Source organism: Sesamum indicum, linkage group LG6 (assembly GCF_026168435.1).
Source record: "Sesamum indicum cultivar Baizhima isolate 11 linkage group LG6, ASM2616843v1, whole genome shotgun sequence".
In the NCBI taxonomy this organism is placed as follows: Eukaryota; Viridiplantae; Streptophyta; class Magnoliopsida; order Lamiales; family Pedaliaceae; genus Sesamum; species Sesamum indicum.
The window spans coordinates 3,444,542-3,461,467 of NC_142662.1; the positions used below are offsets into that span (position 1 = coordinate 3,444,542).

Consider the following 16,926-nt stretch of genomic DNA (forward strand, 5'->3'; position numbering starts at 1 on the left):
GAGATGTCAAGCATATTTTCAAGTGACTCAATATCTGCAGCATCCCTTTATTACATTCTTCTATTGATTATTTTGTTATTCTGCAGAAACTGAAATGCAATTGCCAGATGTTCATATCATGACATAGTAACACTTACAATGTTCGAGATCGAGCTAGCATTCCACAAGGCATAAACACGAGCAAGTGAAGCTCTCCTAGGCCCATTAGTGAATAAGGCATTCAAGCCTGCTGGAAAGGGAGAGAGCAATGACAGAGGAAGGATAAGAAGTACAGCAAGGAAAGCCCCAAGAGATATCCAGTAGAACATTAACAGCATAAGGAGAGTGACAAAAAGGTCAGCCAACAGCATGACAGTAATCAAAAGCTGTACGGTGTCCTGGAACACATAAGCAAACGTCAGTAGCGATTAGTGAAAATTATTGCAACTGCATCAGAGACATCGAGTACCTGTCGGCCAACAGGGCGGGTATTGCGCAGCAACAGAGAAAATGGAAAGAGAAAGTCCCTTTTATAGCCAAGGGATTTTAAGGTAGCTTCATTTATAACACCACCATTGAATCCCCCAGTAACCTTTTTACGGGATAATACATGACTTGTGTAAGCCTGACTTTCTTCTGCGTTCTTTAAACTACTATTTTGTGCAGCTGGAGCAAAGTTCCTGAAGATTGTAGACAAAAAAGTTTAGTGAGTTTAATTGAACAGTCAGACAAAATGTGTCTCTAGTTGTTTTGCAATACTGCAAAAAAGGTTTCTCCTTTTACTACAGCCACGAATATCTGAAGCAAATTTGTGAAAGTACAACAACGGAGACCACAGAAATAACATGAATCTAATAGTGCAGATTAGAGTTAGAAAGAATAGAGATAACAAACTACACATGAACACCTCAGGATCACACCATTGTATTATAATAACTCAGCCAAAATCATTTTCTCTCTTTTTTAGCTTTTATAACACATTTTCAATTAAACAAGGCTGAATCTTGATATAGAATCGTATAGGAATACCTGGATGTTGCATCGGTGATGTCCAAATACTCAGAATGATGAAGATCATAAAGAGTATAGTCACCAGCTACCACTAAAATTCCCAACTGATAATACCCACTAGATGTGGCTTGGAACCATCCCAGCTCAATTTTAACCCCATGAAACTCAAGTTGGGGGTTTCCATGAGTTGTCAGCCAATTGATAACAGGAAGTAGAGCTGTCCGGATACATCCATGCCTTACAGTCCTCAACTGGGCATTCAAACCAGCCACCAAGCGGTTCCAGACAGTTGCAGGTACATGCTAAAAGTAGAAAGGTTTTTTTTTTATGAGTAAATAATTTTTTCCCAAGATAGAAGTCTATGATTCCGTAGTCCTAAGTCTTATAAAACTAATATAGGGCAAAATAGATATCCAAGTTACCTGCGCAATGAGATTTGTCAATAATGTGTCACTATAAAGATTATACGGAGACATATAACTTCCATCCCCACCAAAAATGATTCGCATGGGAAATCTCTTCTGTATACTGGTTACCATGTCTAACCGTTTCTCATCACCGCCAAGGAAAAAGTCAATATAAGAAACCAGCAAGTCAGGTGTTGCCCCAACCTGCAAACAAAATCACATAGTATATCATATACATGAAGTCTGTCGAGGACTAGCATACAATAAACAGTCTGGGGGGAAAGGGGGGGAAAAGAATTGGAAATCCAGATATTAAGACTTTTCTTCAGAGTTTCCCGTTTCTCCTCCTTCGTGGCACATACGGTCAAGTTAGGCGACCAGGTGAATAGAAAATTTCAGAGAGGACTGGCACTTTTTAAAGATTTTCAGGTGTATTTAATCACTTGTCTGATGGTTTCATCCACTTGTTAATCCCGCTTTCTTTCAAGAAAAGACAAAGTAATATAAAAGTGCAAGTAGATGTCTATAATTTTGTTGTTTACCACAGATACTTAAACCACATTGCATATGTGCTGACTCTTCACGCGTACTCTTCAAAGAAATGCATCCATGCTGCTGAGGCTAGTCTCTCGTGGTAGCGGAGACATACATATATGTTTCTATAGTTAATAGCAGCAGCCTATCTGTCAGAGTCAGACTTTAGATATAAAGACAGTTTCTAAAACTTCCTCCAACATTTTCGTGAGTTTTAATTACACAATCATTTGTCAATAGAAATTAAAATCCGATCATGATCCTGTGATAAGAACAAGAGATCTTTCTTGATCAATCCCCCTGCCCATCATTCTTCAAGAATCAGAAAGGTCCTTTTCCAATGTGGGTTCTTCTACTTCATCTTTATTTAATATGATTTTATTTTTACCTCTTTATATATCATTCAGTAGAGGACATATTTTGGCAGATGAACCTATAATATGACAAATATGTAGGCTATTCACACATGTAACCTAGAACATATAACCCTATATATTAGACAATTAACTAGATCAATACACATTAATATTAGGGTAAATTACAACTACCTAAGGTTTGGCATAATTACGAATACCTCTCCTTGATAGAAAAATTACAAATACCCCCATCAAATGGAAAAAATTATGTAGCCCCTGAGAGTTTTTAAAAAATAAACAAACATATGAAACAATGTAATAAAAATTTGAGGGTGGATAAAATAAATACTCTATAGGAATATAAGTCCTGAAAATTGTTTTAGAAAATTATAAAATACATAAAATTATAATTAGAATCCGAAAGGGTATTTTGGTCGGTTCACCAAAAAAATTGGATGGAAACAAAAGGAGGCTAACGGAATGGGCTAGTTGTTAGACGGACATTAAAATCAGGGAGGTATTTGTAATTGCTCAAACAACAAGGAGTATTTGTAATTATGCCAAACTTGAGGGGAGATGGTTGTAATTTACCCTTAGTATTATTCTAATGAAACAGACTCCATAGTGATTGAATTAAAGCTAACCTTCATTCCTTTGTAAAGAGCCCGTGATCTGCAAGAGCGTAGGCAAGAATGATCATATTCGGATTTCACAAACTCCTGAAGCCGGTGAATCTTTTTTCTCCTACGCCATTGTTTCCAGGACCAGGCACAAGGATATGCAAGGACAGAAAGTATGCTATGTACTGACCCTTCCCACCATTCGTATGCAGCAACAGAGTTGATCTCGTCAATGAATCTGTTAAAAGCATCTTCATACCTGCAGCGCAGAAGTCTACCACAGATGACTAAAGAAAAATCGGACCGCAAAGAGAAGGATGATTGATTCCGTACAATTTGTATGATTTTGTTATTTTCCAAATATCAACTTCATGATTGAATACATTCCTCAATCCCACACAACTAAATGAACAAAATGATTAAGAAAAGGTTGCTATTGGAGATACAGTGCATTCAGGAAGATTTCAGACACCTCAGGCAACTATTAAGGGGAACATTTCAAATGTTTCAACTGGATCATATTTGCAGCAACATATTAAAACTGGTAAACTTAAAAAGCAAACCAATTGAGCAATATCTTTAAACAAAAGAACCTAATATCTTTAGCATACAGCATCACTCATTGCACTAAGGTGCCAAATTTCAAATTCAAACAGATGTTCTTACACAATCTCAAATATTGCAGCAGGAGGTGAGTAGGGAAGATGCCAGGGTTCCCTGAATGTATTGGGACCCATAAAATACATTCTATGTACATGACTTTGAGATTCTTCGGATTTGGCACCACGAACCTGGAAATAAAAAAGAAGCAATACAGACTATAATTTGATTAGTGCATAGATGTACATAAACTGAGCAAAGTAGGAATATGCTCACCTCAGATAAGGAAAGAAGATAGGGAAAGCGTTGATCGTCATGATGCTCGATTGAATCATTCCCATTGTACGAGCATCCCGATCCAATCAATTTGATTCTAACAGTAGTTAGAATCAGAGCTAGGAGCATGACAACACACAATAATAGAAAAGCAAATGGCCAGGGGCCTCCGAATGTATATATCAGCTCCTCAAAAGGTGTATAGCACTTTGGCGTCCTGTATTTGTCAGATATACATTTATATGGACAATTTGACTGGGTTACTCCACCTGCAGCAATTGGCCCCATGTGTAAAAGTAGATTTACAAATGGTAGAACTAATAAGTAGTGTACTAAACAAAATGGAGAGATATTAAATGAAAATTTCCACATATCAACCACAATACCTCTTACATAAACAAAATTAGCACGAGCAGGAAGGTGCTCAAGGGAACAAGGCTTGCAAAGATTTGGATCAGATCCTTCAGCATCTTTATACGTTCCAACAGGACACTCCTACAAGACATCCCATGGATAGAGACGTTCAGAAACCAGAAAGCCAAAACTAGAAACATTCCTACTGCAAGCAACGCAGTTGGCAGGCAATCATCAGCGAATGTGCCATGTATAATTGAACAAGTCAACAATGGAAGATATATTTCCAGCAGAGTTAGTATAAAAATGCTTTGCTTGAACAAAGCCATAAATGTGCTGATAATTTTGTCATGTATACACTATACAAATTAACCTGAGTACCAATACTCCTGGTTACGTACAAAAAACATTCACCTTCTATGACGCCTCAGGACAGACTCAAAAAGGAAAGAAAGATGCCTACAGTTCAAATGATGAACATGTCTTGGGTTTGATCATATACAGAACTAATTCTATTTCACCTTCCAATTGCTAATTATCTCTGGTAAATGCACACTTCTTTCAGTTATAAGTTAAACTTACCTTGCATGAATAAGAATAAAGGGAAGATCCTCACACCAGACTGGAGAATCCAAAGGAGAATTAGAGATTCTAAATTAAGAAAACAAGAGATAGGCTATGGTCCTATCCTAACTAATATGTACAGTCATAAGTCAAAAATAAAAAGGACACTACATTAGGAAACTGCCTTTTTTTTCTCTATTCTTCTCTTTTCGTTCCTTTAGTTTCTCTCCTTTCTTATTTGGTCTTTTCTTCTTTTGATATGAATACAACTAATCAAAAGCTAGAGGAAAAGATAAGGAGTACAGAGAACATACTGTACAGAATGTACCATACAGGCCTTTCGGGCACTTCCTTCCAGTTATTGTGCCCTTTTCCCCACGAAGACCATTTCCACTCCCAGCACCTCCACTGCACAATAACAGAGAGGAAGTAAGATGCTAATATATATACACTTTTGTAGCAAAGTTTTACTGTATCTGCTTTTGCAATGAATCTGCCACAGCTTACTAAAGTGGTAAAGAGAGTGGTGTCGACATTGAAAATTCAGATAATTATCCAGAAAGTTAAGAAACAAATAATTAAAGGTAAATAGAGTCTCCATCACATCCTTAAAGGATATAGAGAACCAAAAAACATCAAAGACTATGGATAGAGTATTCATCATGTTGCCGGGAAGAGAAGGAACCAACATACATGAGGTTCCTTCCTTCAATTTGATTCAATAATTACATCTAGAAGAAATAGAAACAGATTTTCATATCTATTTGCTGCTATATCTTGCCAGCTGTTAGGTTTTTCTTGGGTATTTCAAAAGCTAATATATCTTGAAACATCATAAAACTATATAAAATAGAAAGAGTGCATGTTACAAGAAAACAATTTAAGCTAAGGTAATAGTCATGTGAAACAACTCATCAATTAAACAGAAGAACAGAAACTAAGAATGAGTATTAACAATATTTGAAGCAGACATGAATGATTAGCAACACACTAGACAGAACTATGTTAATAAAGTGCAACGATATAGAGAGGGTGGGAGGAAACAGGATACTGATGAAAATGAAACAGAAAAAGACCGAGGAAACAGGATACCAATGAAAGTGAAAGCAAACAATGACTGAGATCCCAACAATATGTGCAAAGTTAAATAATCTGAAACTGCACATGAGCATTCTCCAAAAATAAACGCTGTCACGTAAACAAGCTCTTAATGTAGTAAATATTATTATACCTGAAGTTGATGGCACCATCAACAAAAGCAAGTGGAACATATTCATCTCCAGTAGCTAGCTTAGACCAATGAAAATGAATTCTTCCACCGCCCCCACCACCACCACCCATTGAACCGCCACAGCCTCCTACAACAGATAAAGTGGAGGTCTCTGCAAGTGCAAGTGCTTGAAGAAAAAGAAGGATAGTCCCTCCAGAACCTCCACCAAGTCCACCTATGAGAGTACCATTGCTATTACGGATTGACCTATGACAACTTTGGCCATCAGCGCTGATAAACCCATAATTATCCAGCCTTAGAAGCGGCCATTGTCTGGATCCCATCACTATCCATATAAAGAGCATGTAACAGGATTACAGGTTAGTATACATCAGTTCCACAAACACACCTAACATAAAACTTAAACTTTTTCTTGTAAATATCAAAAGCTCATCAGTTCAGAAATTTTTTGTACTTTCGACCAACTTCTAAGTTAAGAAACTAATGAGTTTACGTAATGTGAAAAGGAACAACAACATTGTAACTTTAAGTTATACAAAAGTTTAACAAAACATAGTTTAAATTGCAATCGAAAACACCAAAAGCCTAAAGATATTTCTCAGGTCATTGAACGAAACAATAAAAGCATCAGGCTCAACCACTCATTTTCTGAAAATTAAACTGCGAGAGCTGGTAAAAATGCTAACCTATCATTCCACCACCAGCGACATAGCCAGCAGACTCATTAGGACCTTGAGTTCCGCTACCCAACTCACAAGGAAGATCAGCACTGCCATATTCAAGACCACCTTCACTCAGAATCCCATTGAAAAACCCAGATCCCCCTCTACCTCCATGCCCAGCACCAGCACCAGCTCCATTTGAGTAATTTCCCCTGCCAACACCAGTCCTGCAACCTGAAAATCATGACATTTTGTTAGAAACTTAGAAAGTCAATCGTATAGAACCAACAGATTGTAGAAAGAGAGATGCTAGAGGCCTCATAAATCTCAAGCATTAAAATGCAAGAGAAAGGCATTAAATTTAAAAAGCAGAGATTAGCCCACTGGTTTAGGAAAATTTCTAATGCTTCCCAACATACAAAGTAAATTTTAGCATTAAAGCGAGAGTATTGAGCATGACAAGATTGTGCAAGATACAAGAACATTTACAGATTATATTCAAATTATTCATGGAATTCTGATACTAGTTAGACCTATTTTTGGGCTTAGTGTCGTGGAGACAGTCCAAGTTCTAGTGTAGGTTAGGGTTACTCCAAACTAGTTTTGCTATTTTAAGACTTTAAGCTAAATAAGTCAGTCAATTTTTGGGCATATTAAATTCCCTCGTGTTAAATTATCTCGATCAGACATAATAGCACCCTTTTCGTTTCGAAACAAATAACCTAAATAATAATTTTAGTGAGAGATAATAGCCAATATCTATCATTTCTACGTTAGACCTCAACAACCCCATAATCGATTGTTCATATTAGAAATTGTGATACCTAATTCTGATGCAGTTATCATGCCATCAGTGTCTACAATGACAGTCCTTGCCCTGTGGATGTGAACAATACTTCCCTTAATAACTCCATTCACCAGAATATCCTCAACACGACAGACCTGTCCAAGACACAAGAGTAGCATTAGCTGTAAGCTTTCTATATATAATACATCCACAAGAATTCAATTACATAATGTTTGCATTAGAAATAAAAGTATGGAAAAGAGAGAAATCTGGATGCTTAAACATCTGTACAAAAGGTCTTTTCACAGTAATTAGCCATAGCACGATACATCATTGAAGCAGAAGGTGAAGAAAAAGACATTGAACCTGGATAAGTTCAACTGTTAATGATTAGGATAGAGTCATATGCAGCCACAAGAGAGGTTCCACATGAAAGCTCATTATGCAAAAACATCCACAGGATTGTTAATCTATCCAAAGTGCTATGCACAGACCCATATGAAATTAAATGCCAATGTGAAGTTATGTGGGTGGTTATTTGAAGTCCGAATGGTTCTTGCAGACAAGAAGGTAAAGTGCACACAGTACTCGGTACAGATATCTTCACTTACTTGCATAGAGAAAGACAGTGTGTAATTCACATGACAATCATCAGGGGGAGTTATCAGATCCATTGGGCATGTTGGACTCCCGCAAAGAGATCTAGTCACCCTAGAACAGAAGACCATGTGATTTGCCAACACAAAAGAATGGTAAGAAACAATACATACTAAGCTTTTAATTTCATTGAATTTCTTACAAGCTTCTGCTTTCATCGTCATCCAACGGAGCTTGAAGTAAAGAGCCTGGGCCAACCTAACCCATGACAAGTTTTTTGAGGTAAGAAAGATGATCTTGGTTTATCATAAAATGTAGACAGAGAATCTACAAAACCCGAGAAAGTAGCGCAAGAAATGAATATATTAAATTGTTCCAACAACAACCGTCTTAGATCAACATTTTTGTAGTATTGAATATAAAAAGGGATATATCAATTCCTGAGGAAGGAGCACAGACTTCTGCATCATCAGCAGTATCCGTCTGTAGCAGGTTTGAAAGATGCTATACCTGAATCCAATACGCATTTCCAGTGCTTATTCAAATGCTTAAATCTAATTACAGTTCCGATTTCTGACCGATAGATAAAGTGATATCAATTATGTAAGAGAAAAGAAATGTAAAAACAGTTTGTAGAGTGGCAACACGACATCTAAACAATAAAAAGAACAGGAAGAAAGAAGAGAACTTGCTTCTATAATCAAAATCTTACAGTAATATTATAAAATAGTGACAGTGAGAGTCTCTGTCCTTTGATTGCATCACCCCGACCAGTTAGCTTTAAAAGTCCTTGCCCATATAGAGCCAAATTTGCATTTGAACTTATAACAGAATTGTCCTGCCACCGGAAGGAGGTTATGGTGAGGGAACTTGAGCCACATACTTAACAATCTCATAGAACAGACAACAGTTTAGCTGCATTGAAAAGTCATTTGGCTCTTACCTTAAGAACAACAAGATTTCTGACTTCAAGGACGGACGTAGCCACATCAGTATTTCCTCCACCATCAACTTGGATTTGGGAGTTCAACATGAGTAACATTTTGACAGATACTCTAAGGGCACCATAAACCTTCACCAGCACAAAACACAAAACCATTTGTGACTACACATAGTCTGGACATTATCAATAAAGTTTCAATGGTAAGTCATACAGAAATTAGATGCAATAGCAGCATCTATTTCCCCTTCAACAGCCAAGCAGCACCGGTTTACTTCAAGAATTTTTGAAACTTTGGGCTCTCAGACATTCTGAGAACTATTGATGTGAACAAATACAACAAAAATCATGTTGCTCCACAGCTAGTTAACTAGTATCTAAGTTCACATAACACTAGAAGCTACCAGGTTAACTTCAGTTGAAGAAAGTATAAGACATTTCAAACAGTGGTTGCACACAATAAGTGTAGAGAAATTACAAGGGCACCCATAATAGGTAATTGATGTCATAAAAATTTGACTAAGCATCCGACCAAGCATTTGCACAACTCATAGCAATTGTTTAACCAGGAAATAAGTAAAAGAAATTAGGCAGATGAAATTGAACAAACTACATAGGTTACAGATTTAAGTATTAGCACAATACAAGCAATTTCAGCAGCTCATACAATTCAAACACATAAGAACATTTTTCTTGTGAGATTACAAGTATCCAGCAGCTTATTGGTAACACTCAAAAAAATCACATTGGCCTCATCTCATTGGCAACAACTCCATGCCAACCACAAAATCATATATCAAGTATACATCCTCGCATTTATGGCGAGGACATTGCCAGGCTATGGACTTTGGCTATGCAGATAAAATATGATGAATGGGATCCTAGCCCTCTAGTCGCCACTAATGCAGAAGGATGTTACTGGAAAGAATGAAACACTATTTCGCTCTATTCGATGCTTCAAATCCCACATAACAAGCAAGCTTTTAAAATGGAAAAATGTTGGCACAAAATACTACCTTGCTTTATGTGGCAAAAAAAGCCTACTCAAGCTACTTCGGCACCGCTGTTTTACCTCTACGTCATTTGGACATGGGCTCTAGTTGATATGGGGAAGGAGCAAGTGAAGTGTGTCGTCATAGTGGAGAGAGTGATACCACCATGCCACTTTGTTGGACTGCCAACAGAAAAGAGTGGTCCTTGACCAAGATGGAAAAACCATTTTGACTTTTGTATTTTTCACATGCAAGAACCGAGTCATAACCGTGTACCAAGCCTGTTATCATGATACATGTGGACCTTCAGAGTAAGAGCAAAGTTACAACTATGTAATTAGCCTGTTTCCATGGTGCAAGCCCAACACCCTAGGATTCTGGAGCACAGATAGGATGTATATCAGTTTGTTTTAGTTTAAACTGCCTGGCACTAGAGGATGTAGTTATGACCATTTAGTTTAACATAGGGTGCTAAAGGTCATATAATCACCTTAGGGATTGTTTACATTGTCTGATAAGCATGGATTAAGCCACCAATCCACCATTATCAGGCATTTCTTTTCATGGCTAACAGCTCGGCAATCGGCATGTGGCGGATTCAAGAAATTGCATGATTACTCATCCGGCCTGGGGGGTCGGATTACTCAATCCAGCCCAATCTCGCCTTTTTTTTTTTTTAAATGTCCAATGTCCCTGCTGAGCAATATGAAATTCCATGAACACCCTGGTCAAAAATACCTCTGAAATCACAGTCAGAAGATTCACTTCTCCAACTTCGATCCATCAGTTCGATAAACCAAAAACACAATTGCCTTAAATGTCCTCAAAACCTCTGGATTGTGATTAAAACTCTAGGTTCCGAACAATTCACCACAGACGAGTCCCCACAACCCGACTACAAGGTCCCTTTTTCATGATATCCTCATCAGATTTCTCTATCGTGGATGTGATAATAGGTGCCACTCATCCGACTGGACATGCCACTGGTGTAATACCGATACCCCAATGGATCTTGGGCCTTCAAATCAAGAAGCAGAAAAACTCATGCTCCAAATTGAAAGTGAAGCAGGAAAATTTAGAAGATATGAACATAGATAAAGCATCATATGAAAATGGCCCTCGAACAAAGACTCGGTCTCGATCACAAGTTTTGGTCAGGCCTTCAAATTGGATTTTTCTGAAGAGAATTAACCTCGTGTCCATATGCTGCATCAGTTGGGTGAAACCCTCCCAGTGATGGAAATGGCTTAATCGGTCTTGACGCTTTTGTGTGAATATTTTTCAATTAATTAATCAAGGGCATAATAGTAATTCTGTTCATTTATCACAAAAATTAGCCAACTAAACAATACGCTACCTTCTGCAATTTTTTTATCCATCATTTACACAATTGAAGTAACCATCTCATAGTTTTATTAATTCATTCTATCCCACAAATAATACATTTGGGCCCTACCAACCATTTATGCTGCACACAAAAGTAAATAATCCCCTAACAAATTGCTGCCATTGTGACTAGATGGACAGATCAGAGAGACTACGAGTAAAATATTATGGACCTCAAAGGATGATCATATCATTTTACCATAATAAAAGTAATTAATTTGTTTGTTGGGGCTAGCCCATATATATAGAACTTCGCACGTAAGGCGCAGTCGCCCAAATGCAAGACGCAACAACGAGTGTCCCATGGAGGGCGGCAACATACAAATGCAAACATTTGTCATTTTGATATGGATGCACATGCAGAATTTTGTTTATGAGGATCTGTTCACATATAAAAGTCATCAAGTATATAACTCATATTCCCAACATTATACAATCATTTAAACTATGATAACAAAAAAACAAATGCCATAAGCAATTCTTCTACCTTTATAACAGAATCACTCATCAGAAGTTCCTCTGCGACGAGTTCAAATTCTGAGACTGGAAAGTCAGACAATCCAAAAATAATGCTGCTCCTATAATACAAACTTATCTGACCTCGCACCTACAAGAAAGAAAGTTGGATGTCTAGAAGCACACAACACTAGAATGATTTATGATGACAAATTAAGAAAATACTGATTTTCGAAGAACACTTACTAAGCCATGATACAAACAGAAACTAAAGGCTTCGTATGTAGCATGGTAAAGAATTCACTTGCAGAAAGATTGTACTCAGGAGTCGGGATATATATGTTGATTCTTTTATAATGCATGCTTGGATTTTTCTGGTTCTGGAATAGCACTATTGATGAACATGTGAAGGCGGGAAACATTTATTACCAACATTACTTCGTACTTTACATTTTAAATATGAATAATGTCAGAGAGCAAATAACATCACATATTGCCAACAGACAAATGATTCCATTTGTTACTAAAGTAAAACTAGGAACACCTGACTGGCACTATAGCCAGATTTCCATGGATCAAGGAAATTTAAATCTGAAGAATGTGAACCATGCTGAGAAGCTACTCTACTACCTCAACATTCTGATTGAAGATTGCAGAATTATTAACAGGGGAAATTGCTAACCACATCATATTGATGAAGTTGCTAACAATTGCCCAGAGGCAAATCGAGAACATTCCCATATATTATTTTGTGGAGGTTAATTATCCTTGTGGGTGGTACTTTAGTCAAAGCAACAGCAGGTCAACTGCAAAGACAGCAGTTTGGATAGGAGGTTCCTTGCCCTTACTCACAAGACTAACTTGAAGAAGGGTTCGCCACCCCTTAGACCAGAAAAAAGTGTAAACCATATATGAGCATCTACTTCCCTTGATCAAGCAGTAGAATCTATCTCAGCAATTCATATTTCCGCACTGATTCAGTACTGCTTTTGCTCGTTTCCTTTCATAGTCTGGGTTTTTCCCTGGGGTGTTTAACTGTTTTTTATAAATATAAAAGTGAACATACAAAATAATGTATAGATGACTGATGGAAAATATACCAATTTATGGTAAAGACATCACTTCATGTGATGCTTTCCTTTCTCCTATTTTATCATAAAAATTGCACTGATTCTTGATTGTTGCAGGTATCAACTTGGAATGTCCCAACAACATGTCCGACGAAGATAAATCAATCATATTGCTGCAATATCAATTATTTTCTCAACTCAGTATGTAGTATTACTATATAATCTTTATTGTTATTATTTAAATATTATGGAGCCATACTAAAAAATTTATAATTTTACTAAATTCGATAAACACAAATTAACTTAATTTACACTCAAAGGCCATGTTTACTTCCGTGTATGGGACAAATGGCCCAAATAGTGAAGATGTGATTGTTGATTAGGTGGCACATGATTGATTGGTAAGTACCATTATAATGTATGCCCTAAGGACCATCGACTAAATTCAATTGAGCACACATGAAGTCGTTAATTAAAAAAGTGCATTTTCTTTATTGAATAAATCTATTCAATCTTCATACCTTCTATGAAATTTAAAATAAAGGTCAGTCATATATTATGACATTGAAAGCATTATTCCATATTCCACCTTATTTGTTAAGATGAAATTGGTGTCTAGCTCACTACTAGATTACGCACTCCTTCAATTATAAAAGTTATAAAGTGGACAATCTTATACCATTCACTATTAAAGAGAAAGTGAATATTGAAAGAATAAAACTAAAAGAATATCGAAATGAAGGCTTCACTGCATGGCACCTCCAAATTAAAAAAGATCAAAATGGAGGAGCTACTCTACTTATTTGAAAAATATATATGGTAATGAAAGCACATAAAATTTAAAAATAATGCTTTTATCATAAAATTCTAAAAGTGACGGTTTTTTTAAGAGAAGCACCATTAGGGGATGTTTTACCAAAATTACTAAATACTTACTGTCCTCCAATATTTTGTAAATTTGGTTAGTATTTTATATTTGTAATAAACAGTTCAAAAGATCTTTGACCAGGCCTGATGATGAGAACCAAGAATTTTCACATCTACCTATAAGTCCCTTTGGCAGTCGTACCTCTATAAAACAGTAGATCAGTAAGAATTATGTTCCCATGAATAATGTAATTATGTCTATATCAACTCCATAACCCATGGAAAGAGCCTTAATTCCATATACCCTGCTGAAAAGAGAAAGGTGAAATGAGCAGAGGAATTTGGAAGATACTTTAATGAACCGGAACAGATGAAGATGGGTCTCATTTCTGTCTGGGCGAGAATGACAGGAAAAAAGAATGTGAAGAAGAACTTTGGTGATGTAGACAAGAGAGTGGATTCGGCTTGGACCTTGAACCTATTCAAGCTTCAATCAACTTCTTTTCTGTATCAGCCTATAGCGGAAGGAAGCCAGTGGAGTTGGATTTACTTTTCTGTTAAATTAGATTTGACAGACCACTTAAGTTATTTAAACGAGTATATGTGGCACAAGCACATGTATGTGCACAATCAATTTAAAATTTTAAAAAAATTATTATTATTTTAAAAGTATATTAATTGGATTAATCAAATATTAAAAAGTATAAAAAACTGAGAAAATAATAAAAAAATGAGAGAAGAAAAAGAGATGTGGAAGTTGAGAAAAGAGAAAATGGGAAGTTAAGAAGATTGAGAAAAATGGAAAGTTGAGAAAAGAAAAAAGAAAAATAATTAAATATTAAAAAACTAACAATTGACATACCAAAATTAAGTGAGACACCAAAAGGGTGCTCTCACTTTATATATAGTATAGTTTCTGATTGAGCCCAAATTTAGCTATTACAAAAGCCATAGCCTAACTTGTTTACGTATTGAAACAAAATCATCTTTAGGAATGCAAAAGTAAAATTTTTTGGTTACAATATGCCTACCATAAAAGTTCAGCATTCCATCAATGTTGAAATGGCATGACTATGTTATGACGCGATAATAGTTAACTGCACAGTTCAACCAATGACCTGTGAGTGTTGCCCAGTCATTTACTCATCAACGAGAAGTGTGGGTTTCCAAACATTATTTCTGTCTATGTTATTATAGGAGTGTATCTCAACACAATATCATAAATGAGGAATATAAACACACAGAATCTCCCAGTATATATATGTGTGTGTGTGTGTGCATATTTAGTCATATATAGGTTCATGTGCTTATGCAGCATTTGCCATGGGGCATGCCTTTTCAGTGTAATACACATACAGAAAGTCTTTATCTGGTGTATGTGTGTGTATCAGACAAAAGAGCTTGTGTACCTGAACTCTTGTCCAAAGGAGAGGCACCAAAACTTTTGCATTGTTCTCCACATAAACATTTGTCCATAGTGGGCTAGTAGAAAAATCCAGTAATGGAGTTTCTGTTTCTGTTGTCACATTGTCATTGCCAACTCTTAAACTCAGTACAGATGCATCGAAGTAAGTACCTGCCGCTCCAGCATTCCAGGAACAGCCAATACTCAATCCACCTGCCACAGAGAACACAAATCATCAAGGCATCTAATCCTGGCCCAAAGCTAAGGAGAAATACTGATTGGAAAGTAAAGATTATCTGGTCAAACTTTAAGTCAAATATGAGATTAGATGCATTCTACTTCCAAACTTTATTTTTATTTAGATGAGCTCCATCACATGGGCATTAAACTATAAGATGGATGAGATGAAGTTGACATAACAATAACAAATGTGATAGCCTGAAACTTTAGTGATTTGAACGTGGCAAGAATTCGACCACTAACAGAAGAAAACATCAACCTTTTAAAGAATACTAGTGGATTGAAGTGACATTTTATGTACACAATACATATAGAAGATCATAATTAAGCATCTGAAGAGCAATAGAGTTTGAGTAAACTCCTCTTAAATCCATTTAAATATGACCGCAAGGTACTACTGATATGCCATAATTTAGCACCATGTGTTACCAGCGTATCTCAGGAGAAAAACAAGAGAACAAAAGATTCTATTTTTACATATTATGCTCCGCGTGCTCATGCCATGGGGACTAGATTTAGACTCAAAACTGTAAACTGTTAGTCATCAGTCTTCCACTATAATAAAAGAGACAACAACAGAAATGTTATATCTTCATAGAAGAAAAAAATTAGAATATACAGCAGGAGATGATATGATTTTTAGGTTACATTTCTCTTGCCCTTACAAACAATGAAACAACCACTGAAAGTGAGAGTAACCCCTCCACATTTTTGTTCCATCATTTTATCAAATTTTCCCTTAAATTGAATAAAGTCAGAATCACCTTCAGTCAGAATGTCAATATAATTGGTAGTAATAATTGAACTGACAATTATAGCATGTCTGATACAACTATTGTACTAACAAAATACTTGGTTATTCTACTAGTATCTCATTATTATTTCTCATAACTGCAAAGAGATCAAAATACATATTCTTAGGGTATTAAATTTAATTTAAACCCTAATGTTTAGCACAGAGACAGTGGTTAGCCAGAATTTAATGACTTAGCAAATGCTTAACAAAACCATTTCAACACTAAGCTTGTTAGTAATCCAAGGTAACTAGCATATGAAGTACTTAAGTCATTAATGTGCTTAAATTTATTAGCAGGCCTAAGAGAAAGGTGTATATGATCATGCCCTAAGAGAAAGTTGTATCTAATCACAAGCGTAACTCTACCACTCATTATCTATCTTCTCATTTTCCCGTATATTAAACAAGCCATTTTCAAGTATACTACAGGATAAGTCTCTACTTAAACTGAAAATCTATTATTTGTAAAATATATTTGTGCACCTAGTAATCACCTAATGTATCATAATCTCAATAAGCTTGTGAAATAATTATTAATCACTTAATGTCAGACGGGGTCATAGAAATTTATGCCAAAATAAGGGACCAAAGTGCAATTATACCTTGGATTTTGAATACATACTTTTGTATAATAGTAAGGAAATTGTGCTACTTCGATATTCATGCTTATGTTGAAACCGTGATAAGGTTAATTCTCATGCTTATCTTGAAGAGGTAAGAACCTAAAGTCTTATGTTAACCGAGAAAAGGTTTAAAGGTATTGCTGGAATTCCAAAAGAACTCTCTTAAAGTATCC

The 16,926-nt window shown here is 36.1% G+C and overlaps 1 protein-coding gene across 7 annotated transcripts in view; it reads right to left on the minus strand.

Annotated features, from left to right (window-relative positions):
* The window catches only part of LOC105165163 (MraZ), a 34,794-nt gene that overhangs the window by 3,415 nt on the left and 14,453 nt on the right, over positions 1–16,926 (minus strand). For 6 of the 7 annotated variants that reach the window (XM_088882300.1, XM_011084069.3, XM_011084070.3 and 3 more), the window contains 18 exons: positions 15,099–15,307; positions 11,784–11,903; positions 8,922–9,050; positions 8,691–8,816; positions 8,181–8,236; positions 7,993–8,092; positions 7,419–7,536; positions 6,619–6,828; positions 5,933–6,257; positions 5,016–5,109; positions 4,170–4,278; positions 3,784–4,052; positions 3,574–3,725; positions 2,932–3,166; positions 1,413–1,601; positions 1,009–1,292; positions 449–659; positions 138–377 (listed from right to left, as the gene is read on the minus strand). In XM_088882300.1, coding sequence (XP_088738426.1) covers positions 138–377; positions 449–659; positions 1,009–1,292; positions 1,413–1,601; positions 2,932–3,166; positions 3,574–3,725; positions 3,784–4,052; positions 4,170–4,278; positions 5,016–5,109; positions 5,933–6,257; positions 6,619–6,828; positions 7,419–7,536; positions 7,993–8,092; positions 8,181–8,236; positions 8,691–8,816; positions 8,922–9,050; positions 11,784–11,903; positions 15,099–15,307 — 3,176 coding nt within the window. The remainder of the gene's footprint in view (positions 1–137; positions 378–448; positions 660–1,008; positions 1,293–1,412; positions 1,602–2,931; positions 3,167–3,573; positions 3,726–3,783; positions 4,053–4,169; positions 4,279–5,015; positions 5,110–5,932; positions 6,258–6,618; positions 6,829–7,418; positions 7,537–7,992; positions 8,093–8,180; positions 8,237–8,690; positions 8,817–8,921; positions 9,051–11,783; positions 11,904–15,098; positions 15,308–16,926) is intronic. The other variant, XM_011084071.3, reaches the window with a different exon arrangement.